General features: G+C 39.7%; 1 protein-coding gene across 1 annotated transcript in view; it reads right to left on the bottom strand.

Moving 5' to 3' along the window:
- The window catches only part of MED24 (mediator complex subunit 24), a 359,234-nt gene that overhangs the window by 276,408 nt on the left and 64,203 nt on the right, over positions 1 to 18,623 (bottom strand). The window contains exon 6 of the mRNA XM_067142734.2: positions 11,296 to 11,392. Coding sequence (XP_066998835.1) covers positions 11,296 to 11,392 — 97 coding nt within the window. The remainder of the gene's footprint in view (positions 1 to 11,295; positions 11,393 to 18,623) is intronic.

The following is an 18,623-nucleotide window of genomic DNA, read 5'->3' as shown; positions in this document are numbered from 1 at the left end:
CTGCATCCATAACATTACTTCTTATCCATGATTCAAACCATATTACGTAGGTGGCTTGAAAAGTTCTCAGAATGTACTAGAATTAAGTATCTTACCTCGGTGGAACTGCTTTTATTTTTCAACAGAGTCTCCCTGTAGACTAATGCATTTGGTCCAGCGATGTTCCAATGCCTTCATCCCATCTCAAAAATGAGATTCCTCCAGGCCTGCAAAATACCTCTCCAATTCGGCTGTCAGTTCTTCCCTTGTAGAAAATCTCCGTCCACCGAGGAAAATTTTCAGCTTGTGGAATAGATAAAGTCTGATGGTGCCAAATCAGGCAAATAAGGTGGATGTGGCAACAATTCGTACCCCAGTTCATGAAGTTTTGCCATAGCAGTAACACTTGTGTGCGACGGAGCGTTGTCCTGATGAAAGATGACCTTTTCCCTCGCCAAACCAGGCCTTGTTTCGCGTATCTTTTCCTGTAGTTGGTCTAGGAGGTTTGCATAGTATTGCCCCGTAATTGTTTGGCCAGTAGGAAGATAATATATCAGCAGAATGCCTTTTGCATCCCAGAAAACTGAGGCCATGACCTTTCTGAACAAACACACTGCGTTTGCTTTCTTTGGTGGTGGTGAATCAGCATGTTTCCACTGCTTTGACTGCTGTTTTGTCTCTGGGGTATAGTAGTGGACCCAAGTTTCATCTGTAGTTACAAACCAGCGCAGAAAATCTTGTTGGTTGCACTGAAAACGGGCCAGACTTTGTTCAGACATTTCCAATCTGGTGCGCTTATTGTCCAATGTCAAGAGCCACGGCACCCATCTTGCGGATAATTTTTTCATACCCAATTCTTTGGTTAAAATATAATATACCCATTCAGAAGACATTCCTACAGCTTCAGCAATCTCCCGTACTTTCAGTCGACGATTCTCCATGACCATTTTATGCACTTTTGCGATAAATTCTGGGGTCGTTACACTTTTTGGCCGTCCACTACGCGGATCATCATCCAAGCTCTCCCGACCAAATTTAAACTCACTGGTCCACTTGGCAACAGTTGAAAATGAAGGAGCAGAGCCCCCAGTGTGTTCTGAAAGTCGGCATGAATTTCCTTCGCTTTCATACCTTTCTTTACAAAGTATTTAATCACTGCTCGAATCTCAGTTTTTTCCATTGTCACAAATCACTACGCGGGAACAACAACAAAGAGTCGTCACTACCACACTCCTGCAACTAGAGCACTGACGCGCCACGTGTTCACTCACAAAGGATGTGTGATTATTGTGCGGGAACCTCATTGCTCTAGCACTGACATCTAGCGGTGATTCCGAGAACTTTTCAAACCATCCTCGTACAATATCTGATAAATATACACTGCCCTCCAAAAAAAGCGTAACACTTGATATTTTGGCTAAAAGCTCAGTTAAATTCTACATTGAAGACGGTTATCATACTTTTTCCAATATTTACTGATAGGTTAATGTTTCACGAACAACAACAGTAGGCTACATTATAACCCATTCAAACAATAGTGAATGCTCCCATTCATTCTTTATTCATTTCGCACCAATTATGAAAGCCATTTTTTCAGCATTGTAGTCGCTCTTATATCCTTGACACTAATAGACCAGTTTCTGAGCCATGAACAACTCATCAACATGGCTCTAAGTCCCATGGACTCGGCAAAAGCAGTACCACTGGTGAATGATGGCCATACCTACCGCTATGTACCAGAATTTTTTAATAAGTCTCCTACAAGCATTCACTGGGCTGTGAAACATTTTCAGAATCATCATACTTACCACAGAAAGTCCAATTCAGACCACCGTAGGTGCACTTCCGCATTGCAAGGTTGCTTTTTGAGGCTGCAAGTGTTAAGTGAACCAATATATTACAGCGTTTGAGGCTCAGAGCAGTCTGATGCTGGTAAATGACGTAGCTGTGAGTGAGAGCACGGTCAGAAGGAGGCTTCATGAGGAAAATTTAGTCCCTAGAAAAGCACCCAGACGACCAACATTTCTGCCATGACATAAGAGAGACTTGTCTAAATTTTAGCACAGGGGCATGGACATTGGACTGGGAGGCAGTAGGGACATGTACTCTTCAGTGACTAGCCCAGATTCAACCTGAGATCACCTGAAGGAAGAGATAGGGTGCGGAGAATGGTAGGAGAATGCTTTGCCTCTGTACTCATTGAGAATGGGTCCCTCACGGCACACAGGTACACTGAGGAGATTCTCATTAATCATGTAATGCCATTTGCATTTACTTCTGATGAAAACTTTGTGCTTATGCACAATAATGCAAGACCCCATGCTGTTTAGTGTGTCATGAAGTTTCTTCAGGAGGTCAACATTTGCACTCTGGACTGGCCAGACAGGAGTTCAGACCTCAAACCACCTGAGTTTGTGTGGGACATCATTGGTCGTTGCCTTCGGCACAGAGTTTTAAACAATCTGGCTGAACTAAAGGTGGCAATGCAGAAGAATGGGAGACCTTACCACAAGAGGACATTCAGGGCTTGATTAGAAGCATGGCAATCAATAATTTAGATAATCAGAAAATCTTGTCATATTCTGCTTCTTTTAATCTAAAACTCCTATATTCTTAAAAATTGAAATGTTTTGAGCATTGTTATCTTCGTAATGATTTTTGAAACCAAAAATAAACTTTGCTAGCTTAAACTGAGATTTTTAAAATATCAAGTGTAACACTTTTTTTTTGGAAGGCAGTGTATATCTATTGAGGCACATAATTCTACTCCTTCCCTTACAACTACAGTTTGACAGTAACAACTTTATGTCATCCTTACTTGACTTCAGGCTTCACATACTCTCATCAATTCCTAGTCTACCTTTGTTCGCTGAAGGTACCTCCCTATAACCCTTCTAAACAAACCTCCCAACTTATTTGTGCACTGGCAATTTAAGTGAAAGCATCTGAGCGCAGATCCCCATCTCCTATCTACCAATATTAGGATTTACGAATCTTACTCCCAGTTTCCTCACTCAAATAGTTTCATTTAAATTCCTAATCACCCTCCAGTCAGTAAGCCCTCCTACACAGTATCCCACTGATAATCTTCGCACCCTTAAACTTCTCCAACACAGTCATAACCAGATTCCACACAAATTAGGGAAGTATACTTGCAGGTATTACTATTTGTCATGTGACAGGATTCCAGATATACATCCAACAACACTTTGGCAAGTTTATTCTAGAACAATTTAAAGGACTCCATTTTCCAGCAGTAATATTAAATGTAAATACTACTGGCTAGGAGGGAGCAACTGTTTAAATCCTGCACATTAATTGGCCTTAAGGCAAAATAGCGATCTGCTTGTTTTTGCCTCGTGCTTGCTAGGTGCTTCTTCGGAACACAGCCTCACGTGGCATCACTTCTGATTTGGGTCGGCTGCTTTTAGAACTGTTTTTAGAGCAAAATGTTCTTTTCTTATGATTTAATGATTTCAAGTAATTAAACATTTGCGTGCAAGAATTTCCCAGATGTTTCTTGTATCCTTAGAATTTTTGAAGATTAAAATTTAGGATGTAGTTCAGTTTGGACTAACCCACCCACAACTTGTGAGGCAAGTAAATTTTATATCAAACTTTTAATTTATTCTGTGTTCTTTTTCCTCCATTGTTTGATATCTGTTAAATGGGATTAGCCCACTGATTAATTTGAGAACTTTTCTTCTGTGTAATTTTTTTGGGAATGTTGTTTCTAATAATACTCACTGGTGCCTTCAGCACAATCATATAATTTGCCAGGTGCCTTCAGCACAATCATATAATTTGCCAGTCTTCTTTTTTTCTTTTTGTGAGACCACATTGGTTCACTTTAATCAACCCTTTGGTTTGTCAATTTCTTGGTAGAAAATGTCCGAGCCTTGTGGTCTTCCCAGTACTTCATAGGTGTTGATATTCTTGCCTTTTCTTGTGTAGAGAATATTCTAGTTGGGATTTTCTTCTTTGTGAGTCTAAAGTGGAAAGTCATATTTTTAAGTGTTGTGTTTATGTTTTTCTTATCCATAGTGTCATCCAGTGTAAGATCAATTTCTTTGAAATCCACCCTAATTTCTTTTATCCATCTGCATTCAGTTGTATTTTTTGAAGCAAGACTGTATTACACTAGCTGTTTCAGAAGTCGCGAATCTGACATTATCAGGATGCGGCCAAAGTACCCTAGTCTTTTCTTGCGCATGGTATCACTAATGGGTTCTAATTTCTGATATACAACGTTGTTAGGTACCATTCGCCATTGCCCATTTCTTTGATAGCTTTTATTGATACAAGTTCTCCCAATTCATCTTTCGATCTTCTATAATCTGTCAGTTTTGGATTGTTCATTTAGATGGAATAATGTTTCTGTGGCATATGTGGCTTCTGGCTTTATGACTGTATTGTAATGCCCGATTTTTGCATTAATGGACAAGCAAGTCTTTTTGTAAGTTTCCCATGTTAATTTTTGTGCCTTAGGATAACTTCTTTTCCCTTATCTGAACTGAAGGTTTTTCATTTAAATTATTTGTTATTAACTCACCTAGATATTTGAATTGTGTTACAATTTTAATTTTAGTACCGTTAACATGTATTTCTTTTAATGGTGTTGGTTTTTGGAGCATAAATTCTGTTTTCTCAAATGATATTTAAGTTTTCGCTTCATCTAAATCTTTGGCTAGTGGAAAGTCATATTTTTAAGTGTTGTGTTTATGTTTATGTCAGCTGCAAAACCAAGGCAATTTGTCTGGATTTTCCTACTTATTTTAATATTTGGCAGGCATTTCCTAAACCATTCTCACATTACCATTTCTAGTGCATAATTAAATAGTAACGGTGATCACTGATAAGCCATCACCCTGCTGTAACTCAGTAATTACTTCGAATGGGTTTGATAATTCGCCTCTGAACTTTACATTTGATTTGATTTGATCTCTGTAAGAATTAATTTTATCATATTTATTCATTTGTAATTCCATATATTGTAAAATTTTTATTGAAGATCTCCTGTGAATACAATCATAGGCCTTTTTGAATATCTCTATTTCTTTTTCTGCTGTAATCCATTATCAGATTGAGGCTCATAATTTGGTCAGGGCAACTCCTCCAAGGCCTGAAACCTGTATGATATTCTCCTAGTTCATTGTCAGGTTGTAATTTAATTCTATTGAGAATAATTCTAGAGACATTTTTGTAAGTAATGTCCAGGAGTGAAATCCCTCGGTATTTTAGGGTGTGTTTTGTCCCCTTTTCCATGTAGTGGATGGATGATGGCTGTTGTCCAACGTTCTGGGAATTTTCCTGTATTATTATTATTATTATTATTATTATTATTATTATTATTATTATTATTATTATTATTATTATTATTATGAATATCCAAAACAAATTAACCCTATTTTACAAAGTATTTTAGGGTTATAGTTGAAACATACATACATACATACATACATACATACATACATACATACATACATACATACATACATACATACATACATACATACAGTGAAGAAAATGGAAATTGCAACACCCAGAAGGAGTGGTGCTACATTGCTGCAATTGAACATGCAGGACGAGTGTTCGGTTGTGCTTCGATGATTACACTTTCAGGTCCCGACCACAAGTTTGGACAACAATCAATACAGGATGTGCCCATCACGAGCTGCAATCCATTGATGAATTCGTCGAGGCATGGAGTCAATAAGGCCATTAAGGTTAATTCCTATGGCACGGGGGCTGGGTGTATGTGTTGTCTTCATCATCATTTCATCATCACGACGCACAGGTCGCCTACGGGAGTCAAACAGAAAGACCTGCACCTGGCGAGCTGAACCCGCCCTGGGATATCCCGGCACTAAAAGCCATACGACATTTCATTTTTTCAATAAGGCCCTGGATCGCTTCCTGAGGAATTGTGGCCCATGCTTGCTGCACTGCATGGGTCAGTTGTTCCAGAGTTGTGGGTGGCTGAGGACGGTTGGCCAGTTGTCGACCCATCATGTCCCACACATGCTCAATAGGACTGAGGTCCGGGGATCTGGTGGGCCATTCTAAGATTGTGATGTCGTGGAGAGCTTCTCTGGAGATGCGTGCAGTGTGAACCCGGGCATTGTCCTACTGAAACATCCCATTAGCAATGTTCGTCATCACAGGCACAACCAATGGATTGAGTACGCTATCAACGTACTGTCGAGCAGTCATAGTGCCCTCGACAAGCACTAATTGTGATTTCATATTAAAGCCAATAGCTCCCCAGACCATAATGCTTGGTGTTGGTCCTGTGTGCCTCTCGACAATAAGATCTGGGCAGCCCCTCTCCCCGGTACGTCGGCGCACACGATTCCGGCGATCAATGCGGGCAAGACAGAAGCGTGATTCATCACTAAAGACGACCCTATGCCATTCGTCGACCCACATCAATCTTTCTCGACACCAGGCCAGCCTTACACGTCGCTGTTGTGGGGTCAATGGAACACCTTCTGCAGGGACAAGGGCTCGTAAGCCAGCTGCACGCAGCCGATTACCAACTGTTTGTTGTGTAACGTGGGGTGCCACAGCTGCTCGAATTTGCGCTGCTGTTGCATGGGGTTCCCTCCGGGCCATCCGAATGATGAGGCGATCCTCTCTCACAATCGTCTGTCGCGCTGGGCCTGTGCCATGTCTACGAGTGTGGGTACCTTCATTTGACCACTGCTGCCATACACATTGTACCGTAGATGCCTGTCGGCCAACACGTGCAGCGACAGTCCTTAGCGATAATCCAGCCTCACACAGCCCAATTATCCGAGCCTTCTCAAACGGCGACAGTTGCTGATAGCGTGCTCTTCTCTGTTGTCGAGGCATGTATGACAGGGAACACTTCACTGCACAGACTGCAAGTCAACTACGCTACACCAGAGTCCGTATACTGGAGTTGATTCCTCTGCGACCAATCACGTGGGAAGACCTGTAGCAACGATCCAATGGGTCTGAAACTTTGATAGTTTACATACCTACATGACATCGTTCCATGTCTTGAAAATCAACACAAACGACCAATGCCTTCATGGTGTTGCAATTTCCATTTTCTTAAGTGTACATAATGATGGTGATTTACAGAACCAGTTTACGAAAGATGCAATGAATGAAAATTAGGAAATGTTTGTAACAGCATTTCTGTATGAAAAGATGATATAGTGGTTGTTAAAGATGAATATTACAGCAGTTCAAATGAAAGTCCAAATCAAATCTTATTCTTGCAAACACTGGACAATAAAATATTAAATGATCAACTGTTTGAGTAGACCCACAAAGGCAAGAATAGTCACCTGTCAAAATGAAATTTCCATGGCCTGACATAAACTGTGTTAACTCAAAATTTGGCACCAAAAGTTTACACTGAAGTCAGTTGTAAAGTGTGGGAAAATATAGTCTTCCAGTAACGGGGATCCATTTGAAGCAGAGGTCCAAAGGAGGCTCCATTGATTCAAAATATGTTCTCTGATTTGTCTTCTTGCATAACATAAGAGAGAACTGTCATACATGACTTCCAGATTTGATTGAGCAGCAGCTTTTGCTAGTTGATCAGCTCTCTCATTTCCGTTGGTTCCAGCGTGTCCATGAATCCAGGAAATGCAGATACGGCGGTTTTGTTAAGCTATAGTTCTTATAGCAACTGCTAACGGGTTCATACTATATTTGTTGTCTATAGACTTCAACGCAGCTAGCGAGTCGCTGAGTATTTGGACCCTTTTTTTGTTGTAATGGCACCACCGTATTGCACATTTAATGGCCGAACAGCAGGAGGATAGTTAATAATGCGCTGTAAAAACTTCACTTTCGTTTTCATAAATTACAAAAGCACACCCAATAAGGTCCTTACCGTCGTTGCTTGATGTACGAGAGCCATCAGTATAAATGATGCAGTCATGAGTATCTATGCATTTGTTATGGAGAATCTTCTTGAACAATCTTGGATGACCAGACTGTAAAAAGTGGCATTGTTGTTCTATGACAGTATTGATGATAGGCTCAGGTGATAGCCTGTTTTTGCCAGTAATGTCAGTTCGGCTAGTCCAATTGCAGTCAAAAACAGTGGCTCGATTCCAGAAATAATAAATGCTGCATCGGTAGACGTTGTCCGGTAAGCTCGGGAGATCCAGACACAAAGCTTCTTTGAAACTGTAATAATTTATTCCGGGCCAATTTCTTTCCCAGTGTGTTTCGGAAAGAAGAGGTACAGTATGGAATCAGTGGCACAAACACTGTATAATAAATTATAAGTACTTCTGAATTCAGTCCTCATGATGGTCTGCATACAATAGTTAGTCCCTGTAAAAATTTACTGGCATTCATTTTTAAGTTGTTAAAGTGAGTTCTGATTGTGAGTTGTTTGTCCAGCGTAATGCCCAAAAATGGTAAACTGATCCTCAATTTTTAGCTGATGTCCATTCATAAATATTCTTGGTTTCTTCTCATCATGAGAAACACGCTTTGATTTTAGTTGCATAAAACTGTAGTTTGTTAGTTTCACCCAAATTGAAATGACTACACAAGACTTGTTCGAACAGTGAGATCTCTCATCTTCAGCTTCAATTAGAAGAAGAGCATCAATGGCATAGGCAATGACTCTAATCCCGTTGGAAGAGTTAGCTGTAAAAGATCGTCGTAAAGAATATTCCAGAAACCAGAGCTACATGCTGATCCTTGTGGACAGCCTTTGGAAACATATTTTGTTGACACTGTTGTTCCAATCTGAAGTTTCACTCTTCGTTTTTTGGGCATTGTTTCTCCTTTAACTGGGACAAAATTTTGAGTCACCAAGAATTGTCAAAAGCACCACTTATGTCCATAGAAATTATACAGCAACTTTCTTGTTCGAAAATATGCCTTGGATCCATTCTACCATGTCAAGAACAGCATCTTCGGTTGATTTCTGAGGGGTAAAGCCATACTCATTGCAACTCAGAAAACCATAGAAATACAAGTGATACATAACTCGATCAATGAATAATTTCTCTAAAATCTTTCCAAGCACAGGTAGAAGACAAATTGGTCTAAATGATTTGGGAGTAACATTAACTATGAAACTTCCCTTCGGGATTATTTTAACAATTTGTTGCCAATTTCCAAGAAGTAGGAAAATGGTTTAAAGCCAGTACTCACTTTCGAAGTACAGAAAGTTCTTCATTCCACCAGACTTGTTTACACGGCTTTTGAGAGATCTTAGGCAAGTTAATCTCGGAAAGATTTATAATGGTTTCATTTTAGCAGTTTCTTATTTTATCCAACTCGTTTGCGGATTTGCAGGCCTCTATCTTAGTTGCCATTTTCCCGATTTCTTCTGGCTGTCAAATGAAAGTGGTCCCATTTCACATTTTTTGTTCTGTACAATCTTGTCAGATAATTCGAAGCATTAATAGTAGGCCTGCCTGGCGTAGACTGTATAGTGACAGTGATTAGAGCATGGTCTGAAAGTGTTGGAAGATCACTTAGTTTCCAGTCTAAAATAAAAGGAAAAGTGAAGGATTACACACACTTACATCTAAAAAGCTCTGGGAATTACTTTGGAAGTATGTTGGTTTGTCACCATTATTGAGTACAGTTAGGTTATTGGCACTAAAAAAGTCGTAAAAGAGTTTTCCTCAAGAATCTTTAATAGGGCTGCCCCATAATCCATGTTTGACGTTTATGTCTCCAGTGAAAGGAATTGGTTTCCTTTCAATTTTTCTGTCATCCAGATGTTGACTAGTTGTTGATGAAGGGCAATTATTGCTTAACTTCCAGCATATTTCCAAATTTCTGAAAAGGTCTGATTTTCTCCAGGTGCTTTAAAATTCTTCATGTCATTCAGTGCTGCATAAACTTCCTTTATTGTAGGAGGGTTTATATTCTCTGTTGGGGTTGTTATCGGTATATTGACATCTAAGTAAAGGAATTCTGTTGGTTCTTCATAATTTAGGAGCGTTTTGAAATATTTAGCCAGGATTTGTGCATTGTCGTGATTGTTGGCTAATTCACCATTTCCATCGTGTAATAATAATTTTCCCAGTCTACAAAGTGGATGCAAGAAGTTGTGCTTCACATGGTGGTGGTGCATTCAAGCCTTCCACCACTCTGAGACGATGTGATTTAATTGTTTTTAAATATTCAGCTTCCATTTTAGCATTCCTTATATTTTATCTTTATCACCTTTTAAGGACCACAATTTTGTTGTAGGGTAATATTTGTAGAAGAGTAACATCTCGGGAATTTTAAATGAAACACCACGTTTTCTAGTGCCTGTACAGTATGCATTTTCTTTTTTTTTTTTTTGTATTTTTTTGTATTTTTGGTAATTATTCTTTTTCATTACGTATGAGTCATGCTTGTAAGCACCTAGATTTTATTAATGTTTTGTTCCCCATTAATACGTTTTTATTCAAGTTGATTTTGTTATTTTGTTTTCCGTTAATATTTGGATACATAATAAATTAGCTTATTTCATAGCCTCAACTAAAAAGTTGACGATCCTCCAGCAAGGATCACCCACCTTCAATATCATATCTCATTCTATTTATTTTTCATGCCTTGCCTGTTATACTTTGTTTCTGTGCATATTATATCAATGTTTTATTTTTAAATTTTGTAGTTGTCACCAAGTTTGTGGGTATAATACCTATTTCTGCTTGCTTTACATAGTTTGTACCAATGTAAAAATTACCACCTTCTCCTTACCCTTCTACCTTCCTCAACATCTTCCTTAGCCCAATTTCTGGATAACACACTACTATGGTTCCTTTTCCTCCACACACTTTCTCCCCACACATAACAATGGATTTCCCCAACACCAAAGCCCCAACCCCTCTCTCCCTGCCTTTAGATTCCCTCTCCTCCTGGACAATGTGTCTTGCCTGAAAGCTGCAGATTCTACTGCCTCCTCCCTTTTCTCCCTCATGTGACCCTGTTCCTCCTCCCGTCTTACTGTCCTGTACTGTACATTTCCCTTTCCTGTTACTCCCACCCCCTCCTCTGTAACACTTCCCTGTTCATCTTCCCTCTGTTCTTCTAGATGCGGTGACTCACAGCAATTCCTCGCCAAACCTACCACTGGGTAGATCCCTTAGCCCTCAGTTTCCTTCCCCCTTAAAGCGTTAGCCCATCTGTTTCCCCACAACGTCTCCCCTTCCTTCCCCTATCTGCAATCCTGTCCTCTGTTAGAAGTCTGGATTTAGGTTTAAACCTAGCAAAGAATTGTTCATCACTAAAGAGAAAATATGTTTTCTGTCAAGCAGTAAAATCAATATTTTCACCCAAATAAATTATTTATAAAACTTGTAACCTTACCTCAATGTATCAGTCATGGGGACAGCTGGCTGAATAGAACTCTCACTAAGCAGTGTTTCAACTTCCTGGCATTTTTTAATAACTTCATGATAGGTATCTGAAAACATAAATTATTCTAGATTTTCACACTGAAAAGAATGCAGTAATGGGTAAACAGCCCATAAAAGTAGCTGAAAACGAAGAAAACTCTTATACAACATATACCCTCTCAGGATTCTGTTACTATATGTCAAGATAAGATCATGCACTAGTATATTATTAAAATATTTCTGAGTATTTCTATATGTTAACTTTTTACCTGTAAACATTGAACTACTTTGTTGTTGCTATTATTATTATTATTATTATTATTATTATTATTGTTATTATATACATGAGTCATGAGCAGAATATCATCAATACCCCACGTGGTAACTAAAGACCACAACAGCACTGAACAATACTAATCAGAGAAGGGAAATTACTCAAGTTAGAAAAGATGCCAGGCGAACAGAAGATTCATAAACTGTGAATCCAAGAGGTACCAATAACAGATGACAACACGCTAGACTTTGATAACAACAGTGTGTTCAAGAACAAAACAGAGAGAAAATTAGCCGAAGAGCACCCCACCTAGGAATAGCCCTCACTGTTAACAAGAGGAGACCTTCCAATTAGTAACATAAGTCAAACGAATAAAACAACAGATTGATAGCAAGAGATAAAGCAGGAGTTGAGAAGTACCCGGACAAACAAGAGAATAATAATAATAATGTTATTTGATTTACGTCCCACTAACTACTTTTACGGTCTTCGGAGATGCCAATGTGCCGGAATTTAGTCCCGCAGGAGTTCTTTAACGTGCCTGTAAATCTACCGACACGAGGCTGTCGTATTTGAGCACCTTCAAATACCACCGGACTGAGCCAGGATCGAACCTGCCAAGTTGGGGTTAGAAGGCCAGCACCTTAACCATCTGAGCCACTCAGCCCGGCCAAACAAGAGAAAACAAGTGGAAAAATCCTAATGGAGATGTAAAATTTTGAATAGGTGACTTCAATGCACAATTTGGCAAAGAAAAAATTATTCAGAGCAACAACACGGCAATACACAGGACACAGGTTCATTAATAAGAATGGCCACAGACTGGTCGAGCTATGCTATCAACACAATATGAGGATAATATTAACACACTTTAAGAAAGAGATCAAGAAAACCATTACGTGGTGATAACCACTGAAATCCTCACGAAAATACCAGATCGATCACACGAAAAGCAACAGAGAAAAACTGAACATACAATTCAGAAGAAGCGAAAACAAACTCTGATTAGTATCTCACAAGAATCAAAACCAGGCTGATACCAAAGACAAAGAACAAGAAGGCTACAAGGTTAACTCAAGCTTGATATGGCAAAACTAAAATCATCAGGGATCAAAGAAGAATGGTAGGAGAAGATAGCCATAACCAGTGAATAATTTGAAGATAACCAGGAAAGCAAAAGAGAAAATGCCTCTAAATCTTAAAAAAAAAAAAAAAAAAAAAAAAAAAGAGACTCCCATAGTGGCATAACCCATGTGATACAGCACAATGGAGAACAAAAAGAACAGCATACAACAACTGGAACAGCAGCAAAACTCAATCTTAATTGGCGATATACAGAGAGGTAGAAAGTAGAACTGGCTGAGTCAGCAAAGAGGATGAATCTGAATGTACACTGACTGACAGAGCAAATGCAACACCAAGAAGGAGTGGTCAGAACTTTAAGCCAATTGCAGGGTAGACTGACGTCACTGAGGTATGCTCATGATGTGAAATGCGCCGCTGTGCTGCACACGTAGCGAACGATAAATGGGACACGGTGTTGGCGAATGGCCCACTTCGTACCATGATTTCTCAGCCGACAGTCATTGTAGAACGTGTTGTCGTGTGCCACAGGACACGTGTATAGCTAAGAATGCCAGGCCGCCGTCAACGGAGGCATTTCCAGCAGACAGACGACTTTACGAGGGGTATGGTGATCGGGCTCAGAAGGGCAGGTTGGTCGCTTCGTCAAATCGCAGCCGATACCCATAGGGATGTGTCCACGGTGCAGCGCCTGTGGCGAAGATGGTTGGCGCAGGGACATGTGGCACGTGCGAGGGGTCCAGGCACAGCCCGAGTGACGTCAGCACGCGAGGATCGGCGCATCCGTCGCCAAGCGGTGGCAGCCCCGCACGCCACGTCAACTGCCATTCTTCAGCATGTGCAAGACACCCTGGCTGTTCCAATATCGACCAGAACAATTTCCCGTCGATTGGTTGAAGGAGGCCTGCACTCCCGGCGTCCGCTCAGAAGACTACCATTGACTCCACAGCATAGACGTGCACGCCTGGCATGGTGCCGGGCTAGAACGACTTGGATGAGGGAATGGCGGAACGTCGTGTTCTCCGATGAGTCACGCTTCTGTTCTGTCAGTGATAGTCACCGCAGACGAGTGTGGCGTCGGCGTGGAGAAAGGTCAAATCCGGCAGTAACTGTGGAGCGCCCTACCGCTAGACAGCGCGGCATCATGGTTTGGGGCGCTATTGCGTATGATTCCACGTCACCTCTAGTGCGTATTCAAGGCACGTTAAATGCCCACCTCTACGTGCAGCATGTGCTGCGGCCGGTGGCACTCCCGTACCTTCAGGGGCTGCCCAATGCTCTGTTTCAGCAGGATAATGCCCGCCCACACACTGCTCGCATCTCCCAACAGGCTCTACGAGGTGTACAGATGCTTCCGTGGCCAGCGTACTCTCCGGATCTCTCACCAATCGAACACGTGTGGGATCTCATTGGACGCCGTTTGCAAACTCTGCCCCAGCCTCGTACGGACGACCAACTGTGGCAAATGGTTGACAGAGAATGGAGAACCATCCCTCAGGACACCAACCGCACTCTTACTGACTCAGTACCTCGACGTGTTTCTGCGTGCATCGCCGCTCGCGGTGGTCCTACATCCTACTGAGTCGATGCCGTGCGCATTGTGTAACCTGCATATCGGTTTGAAATAAACATCAATTATTCGTCCGTGCCATCTCTGTTTTTCCCCAACTTTCATCCCTTTCGAACCACTCCCTCTTGGTGTTGCATTTGCTCTGTCAGTCAGTGTATTATGAGTTAATTATATTTGGATGAAGGGAGATAACAAAGAAGATATATGAGATTATAAAGTGTACTTGACGGGTATTATGAGGATAGCCCAGAAACTAATGCACCACATTTTTTTCAACAATTATTTATTGAACACAATGAAACTTATACACAAGAAAGAATGTTTCTTCTACATTCCCTATTTTTCCACGTAATCTCCTTCCCGTTCTATGGCCTTCCTCCAGCAAGACACAAGAGCGTGCATGCCCAGTTGGTACCACTTCTTGTTCTGTTCACAAAGCCATTTCTTCACTGTGCAAATCACCTCTTCATCTTCCTCAAAATGTCTCTCATGAATGGCATTCTTCAATGGCCCAAACAAGTGAAAAACTGAGGGAGACAGGTCAGGGTTATAGGGTGGATGGGGTAACACTGTACAACCCTGATTCGTAATGTGTTCCGAAGTCCTCAAAATTGTGTGAGGCCGTGCGTCTGGTGTTGGTATCCGTACCAAGTTCATGTAACTTATGAACAACATAGGGACATTCACCTCCAAATAAATTAAACAATAGATCATTACATTGATGATAAGAAATACCTATTCAAATTACGAATGTTCCCCTTCAAGCTATATAAGTCTTGACCCATATTACTACTGAACAAACATGAATATCAATCAAGTTGCTCGTCTACACAGAAAAGGATACCAACTCCCAAATCAACTCAAAAACAATGACTGCTGAAAAAACGACAAAAGACTATAAATTGTGTCATATCAGTGTTTATATCGTTATTGGTTATATGTGTGCTTGTGTCTTCCAATTGGAGCGTGGCTGAAGATGACCCAATATATATAGGGTCGAAACTAGTCCCAGTTTTATAAGACAATATACAAGCTAATATACCCTTCCTACCCTTTGACACTGATAGTTATCATGTTGAAGAAAACAATCAACTGAGTTATGACATCCAAGTCGCTGGAAGCACTTCTTGAGTTTAGTTAATGTGTTCACATATGCCTTAGAATTAATGGTGGTGCCTCTCGGCATCACATCAATGAGTCATCACAGTCTCAAAACACAGTCCAAAAACCTTACCCGTGGAAGTAGTTGCTTTGAATTTTTTTCTCCTGTGGAGAGTCAGGATGGTGCCAATCCATCGATTGCCATTTTGTTTTGGGCTCAAAGTGGTGAACCCAGGTTTCATCACCTGTCACAATCTAGGACAAGAAAGCTTCCCCCTCAGCTTCAAAACGTAGCAGCAACTCAAAAGAAATGGTCTTTCTGAGAGTTTTGTGTTCCTCCGTAAGACGGCGCGGAACCCATCCTGAATGCCTTTTTGAGTAATAATAGCACTGATGATTACATCCACACTTCCTTTGCTGACTGACAACTCCTGCACCAACTGCCAAGTCGTTCTGCGTCAGTCCTCGCAAAATGAGCACATCAGCATGCTGCATCTTGTCAGGTGTGACAGCCATGGGTGGCCTCCCCAACCACTGCAAATCGAAACGCTGGTTAATATAGCAAACGCCTGAAAAGCCATACATCTCATTTTTAATCTGATTTTTGCTATGCTCTATTGGTGGAAAAATATCTAATTCCCTCCATGGGAACTTAGAATTTCCATTCTTAGAGCTCTGACGAACCGCTTTCAGATGGCCTCACCCTCTGTGCCCAGTGACTAACCGTACTTCTGTCAACTGCTGATGCTGCATAAACAGCATATAAACGTTTGTGAATGTTTCCAACCATTTCTTGTTCCACAGTGAGAAATTCAATAACGACATGCTGCTTGTAACATACATCACTTACTATTGCTGCAAGTATGCTATATGAAGAACTAGTGTTAGGTTTAAGGGTCCACCCAATCAATATACTTCACTTTACAAGTGAGAACTATTTAATATTAAAATATATTAAACATACTTTGGAACATGTTTCATCCTATTTTAAGACTTCTTCAGCCATAATGTCTCATAACAGCTTACGATATTCATTGTTGCTGTCTAATAATTTAAAAAATGGAAGAACCCATGTCCTTTAAGAACTGTTTGAGAATACACGAAAGACAAACAATAATATTTACATAAAAATGTCCATCACTTCTTCTAAAAAAAAAAAAAAAATTCTTCAATGTTAAAATTTGAATGACATTTCTTGAAAATATGACATGCAGTGCTTCAGTGTACTGACTAAGGGAGATTTGAATTCTGGTTTCAGAATAGGAAAATGGGACCATATCCACATCAGAATACTTGAAAGTTTTAATTCTTATGAAAATTTCTTTAAAAAATTAGCAATTTCTGGTAGAAGGAATCTAATGCTTCTGAGATAGCCTGTTGTATGGCAAAGAACTGCGCTGCATGACCACCATTTTGATAGCTTAATTTTTATGAATATTCCTTTCAAAAGGCAAGGTCGCAATTAATGGGTTTAAAACCCTCGGAAATTTAAGAAATGAGTTTCCGTCATGAATGCGTGACGTAAAAGCTTACCATCAAAATTGGTGAAACTCCCTATAGCCCGGCTCACATCTGAGCCTTGCTTCGCCATACTACTGCGTGTTATAATTATGTTTCCTCTTGCCCAGCGGAACTTCGTTAGGGGCGGTAGGAGGGGGAACAGTGCTTTTAGTAGGGGAAGGGGAAACAGCTCCGCCTATAGGTAGAATGGGAGGTTGGGATGTTTGTTTTAGAGGAAGTGACTTCGAATTATTAATTTTTCGTGATAAGAGCAACGGTATCTGTTCATGTAAATTAATTTTTCGTGAAAGCAATGGTATCTGTTCATGTAACGGATTTTTGTTCTCTTGTACATCATTCAAATTTTTGTTTGTGTTAATAGTCCGGTCCAAACTTATATAAATATTTTTGTAATTGCTCATCAGGTTCCCTTTGCTCACTCTTTTTAAATGGTCAAGTCTCTATTTATGTCGGTATATTGGTGACCAGTATCTCCCATACCGACACTCATCAGAATACGTCTTGTGTCTATTAGCACTGATGTGTTCCAGAAACCTAGTTTGAAAACTGCTACCTGTTTGTCCCATGTATGTGGCAAAACACTGATCGCACTTAAGTTTATCGATTCCTGAAACTATTCTCTTTACTGTAATTTACACTATTATGGTTATAAAATATGTGACCTTTATATATTTTGATGAAAATGAGACTTGATAGTCGTGTTTCTTAAATAATTTTGTGATTTGAAAAATCCCTGGGTTTGTAAATGTAAAAGTCGCGTACTTTGAACTCTTGCGATTCTCTGGTATTAGTCTTATGTTGTTCTTTCTTTTTACTTTACTTATAATTTTATTAATGGTATTAACACTGAACCCATTCATATTGGCTATGTTCTGTATGTACCATAATTCTTTTTCTCTTTCCGTATCAGATAACGGTAAATTGAAGGCTTGATAAACCATATTGAAATAAGCAACCCTCTTATATCTCCCAGGTTGTAAAGAATCATTCTTAATGGTCACCGGAGTAAATATATCCTTTCTATATAATTTATAAGAGAACTTCCCGGGTTCCTTCTTAACGGTCACATCCAAGAAATTTAAAGCATTGTCCTTCTCGTTTTCAAGTGTAAATTTTATTCTTTCATGTAATGAATTTAAAAATTGTAAGATATTGTTACTATTGTTGCAACGTTTATCTATTATTATAGAGGTTTCGTCCACGTATGGTAATAAATAAATAAATAAATAAATAAATAAATAAATAAATAAATAAATAAATAAATAAATAAATAAATAAATAAATAAATAAATAAATAAACAAACAAACAAACAAACAAACAAACAAACAAACAAACAAACAAACAAACAAACAAACAGGGTCTTCAATCAAATAGTTGAGTAATGAATACTTGAGTGAATAAGGAACTTTGAAATATGCATAAGAGCAAGTTATGATGTGAAATATAAGACACGGTGATTTCTTTGGGAAATGTCCTGGCGTGTTGTGCACATGCAATAATAATGTTATGCATTCAAGTTGTCTTAAATTAATTCTTTGACACAAGAGTAGTTCAGAAGGTCAGGAACATATGTCTTCAATTCTTGAAGTATTGCAAATAGTTTATATTTGTAAATTAATGTATTTACACATAAAAGTTACATGTATATCATCTAATGCCATGTAGCTTCACTTTTCACTTCAAAAAGTGGTTAAGTTTCAATTCTTAATCAATACTCGTGTAGTATCATGCCCCACCCTGTCAATGTCT

Source organism: Anabrus simplex, chromosome 3 (genome assembly GCF_040414725.1).
Source record: "Anabrus simplex isolate iqAnaSimp1 chromosome 3, ASM4041472v1, whole genome shotgun sequence".
Lineage (NCBI taxonomy): Eukaryota > Metazoa > Arthropoda > Insecta > Orthoptera > Tettigoniidae > Anabrus > Anabrus simplex.
Note: the sequence above shows the minus strand (reverse complement) of the source record. Positions and strands in the feature narration are given on the sequence as shown.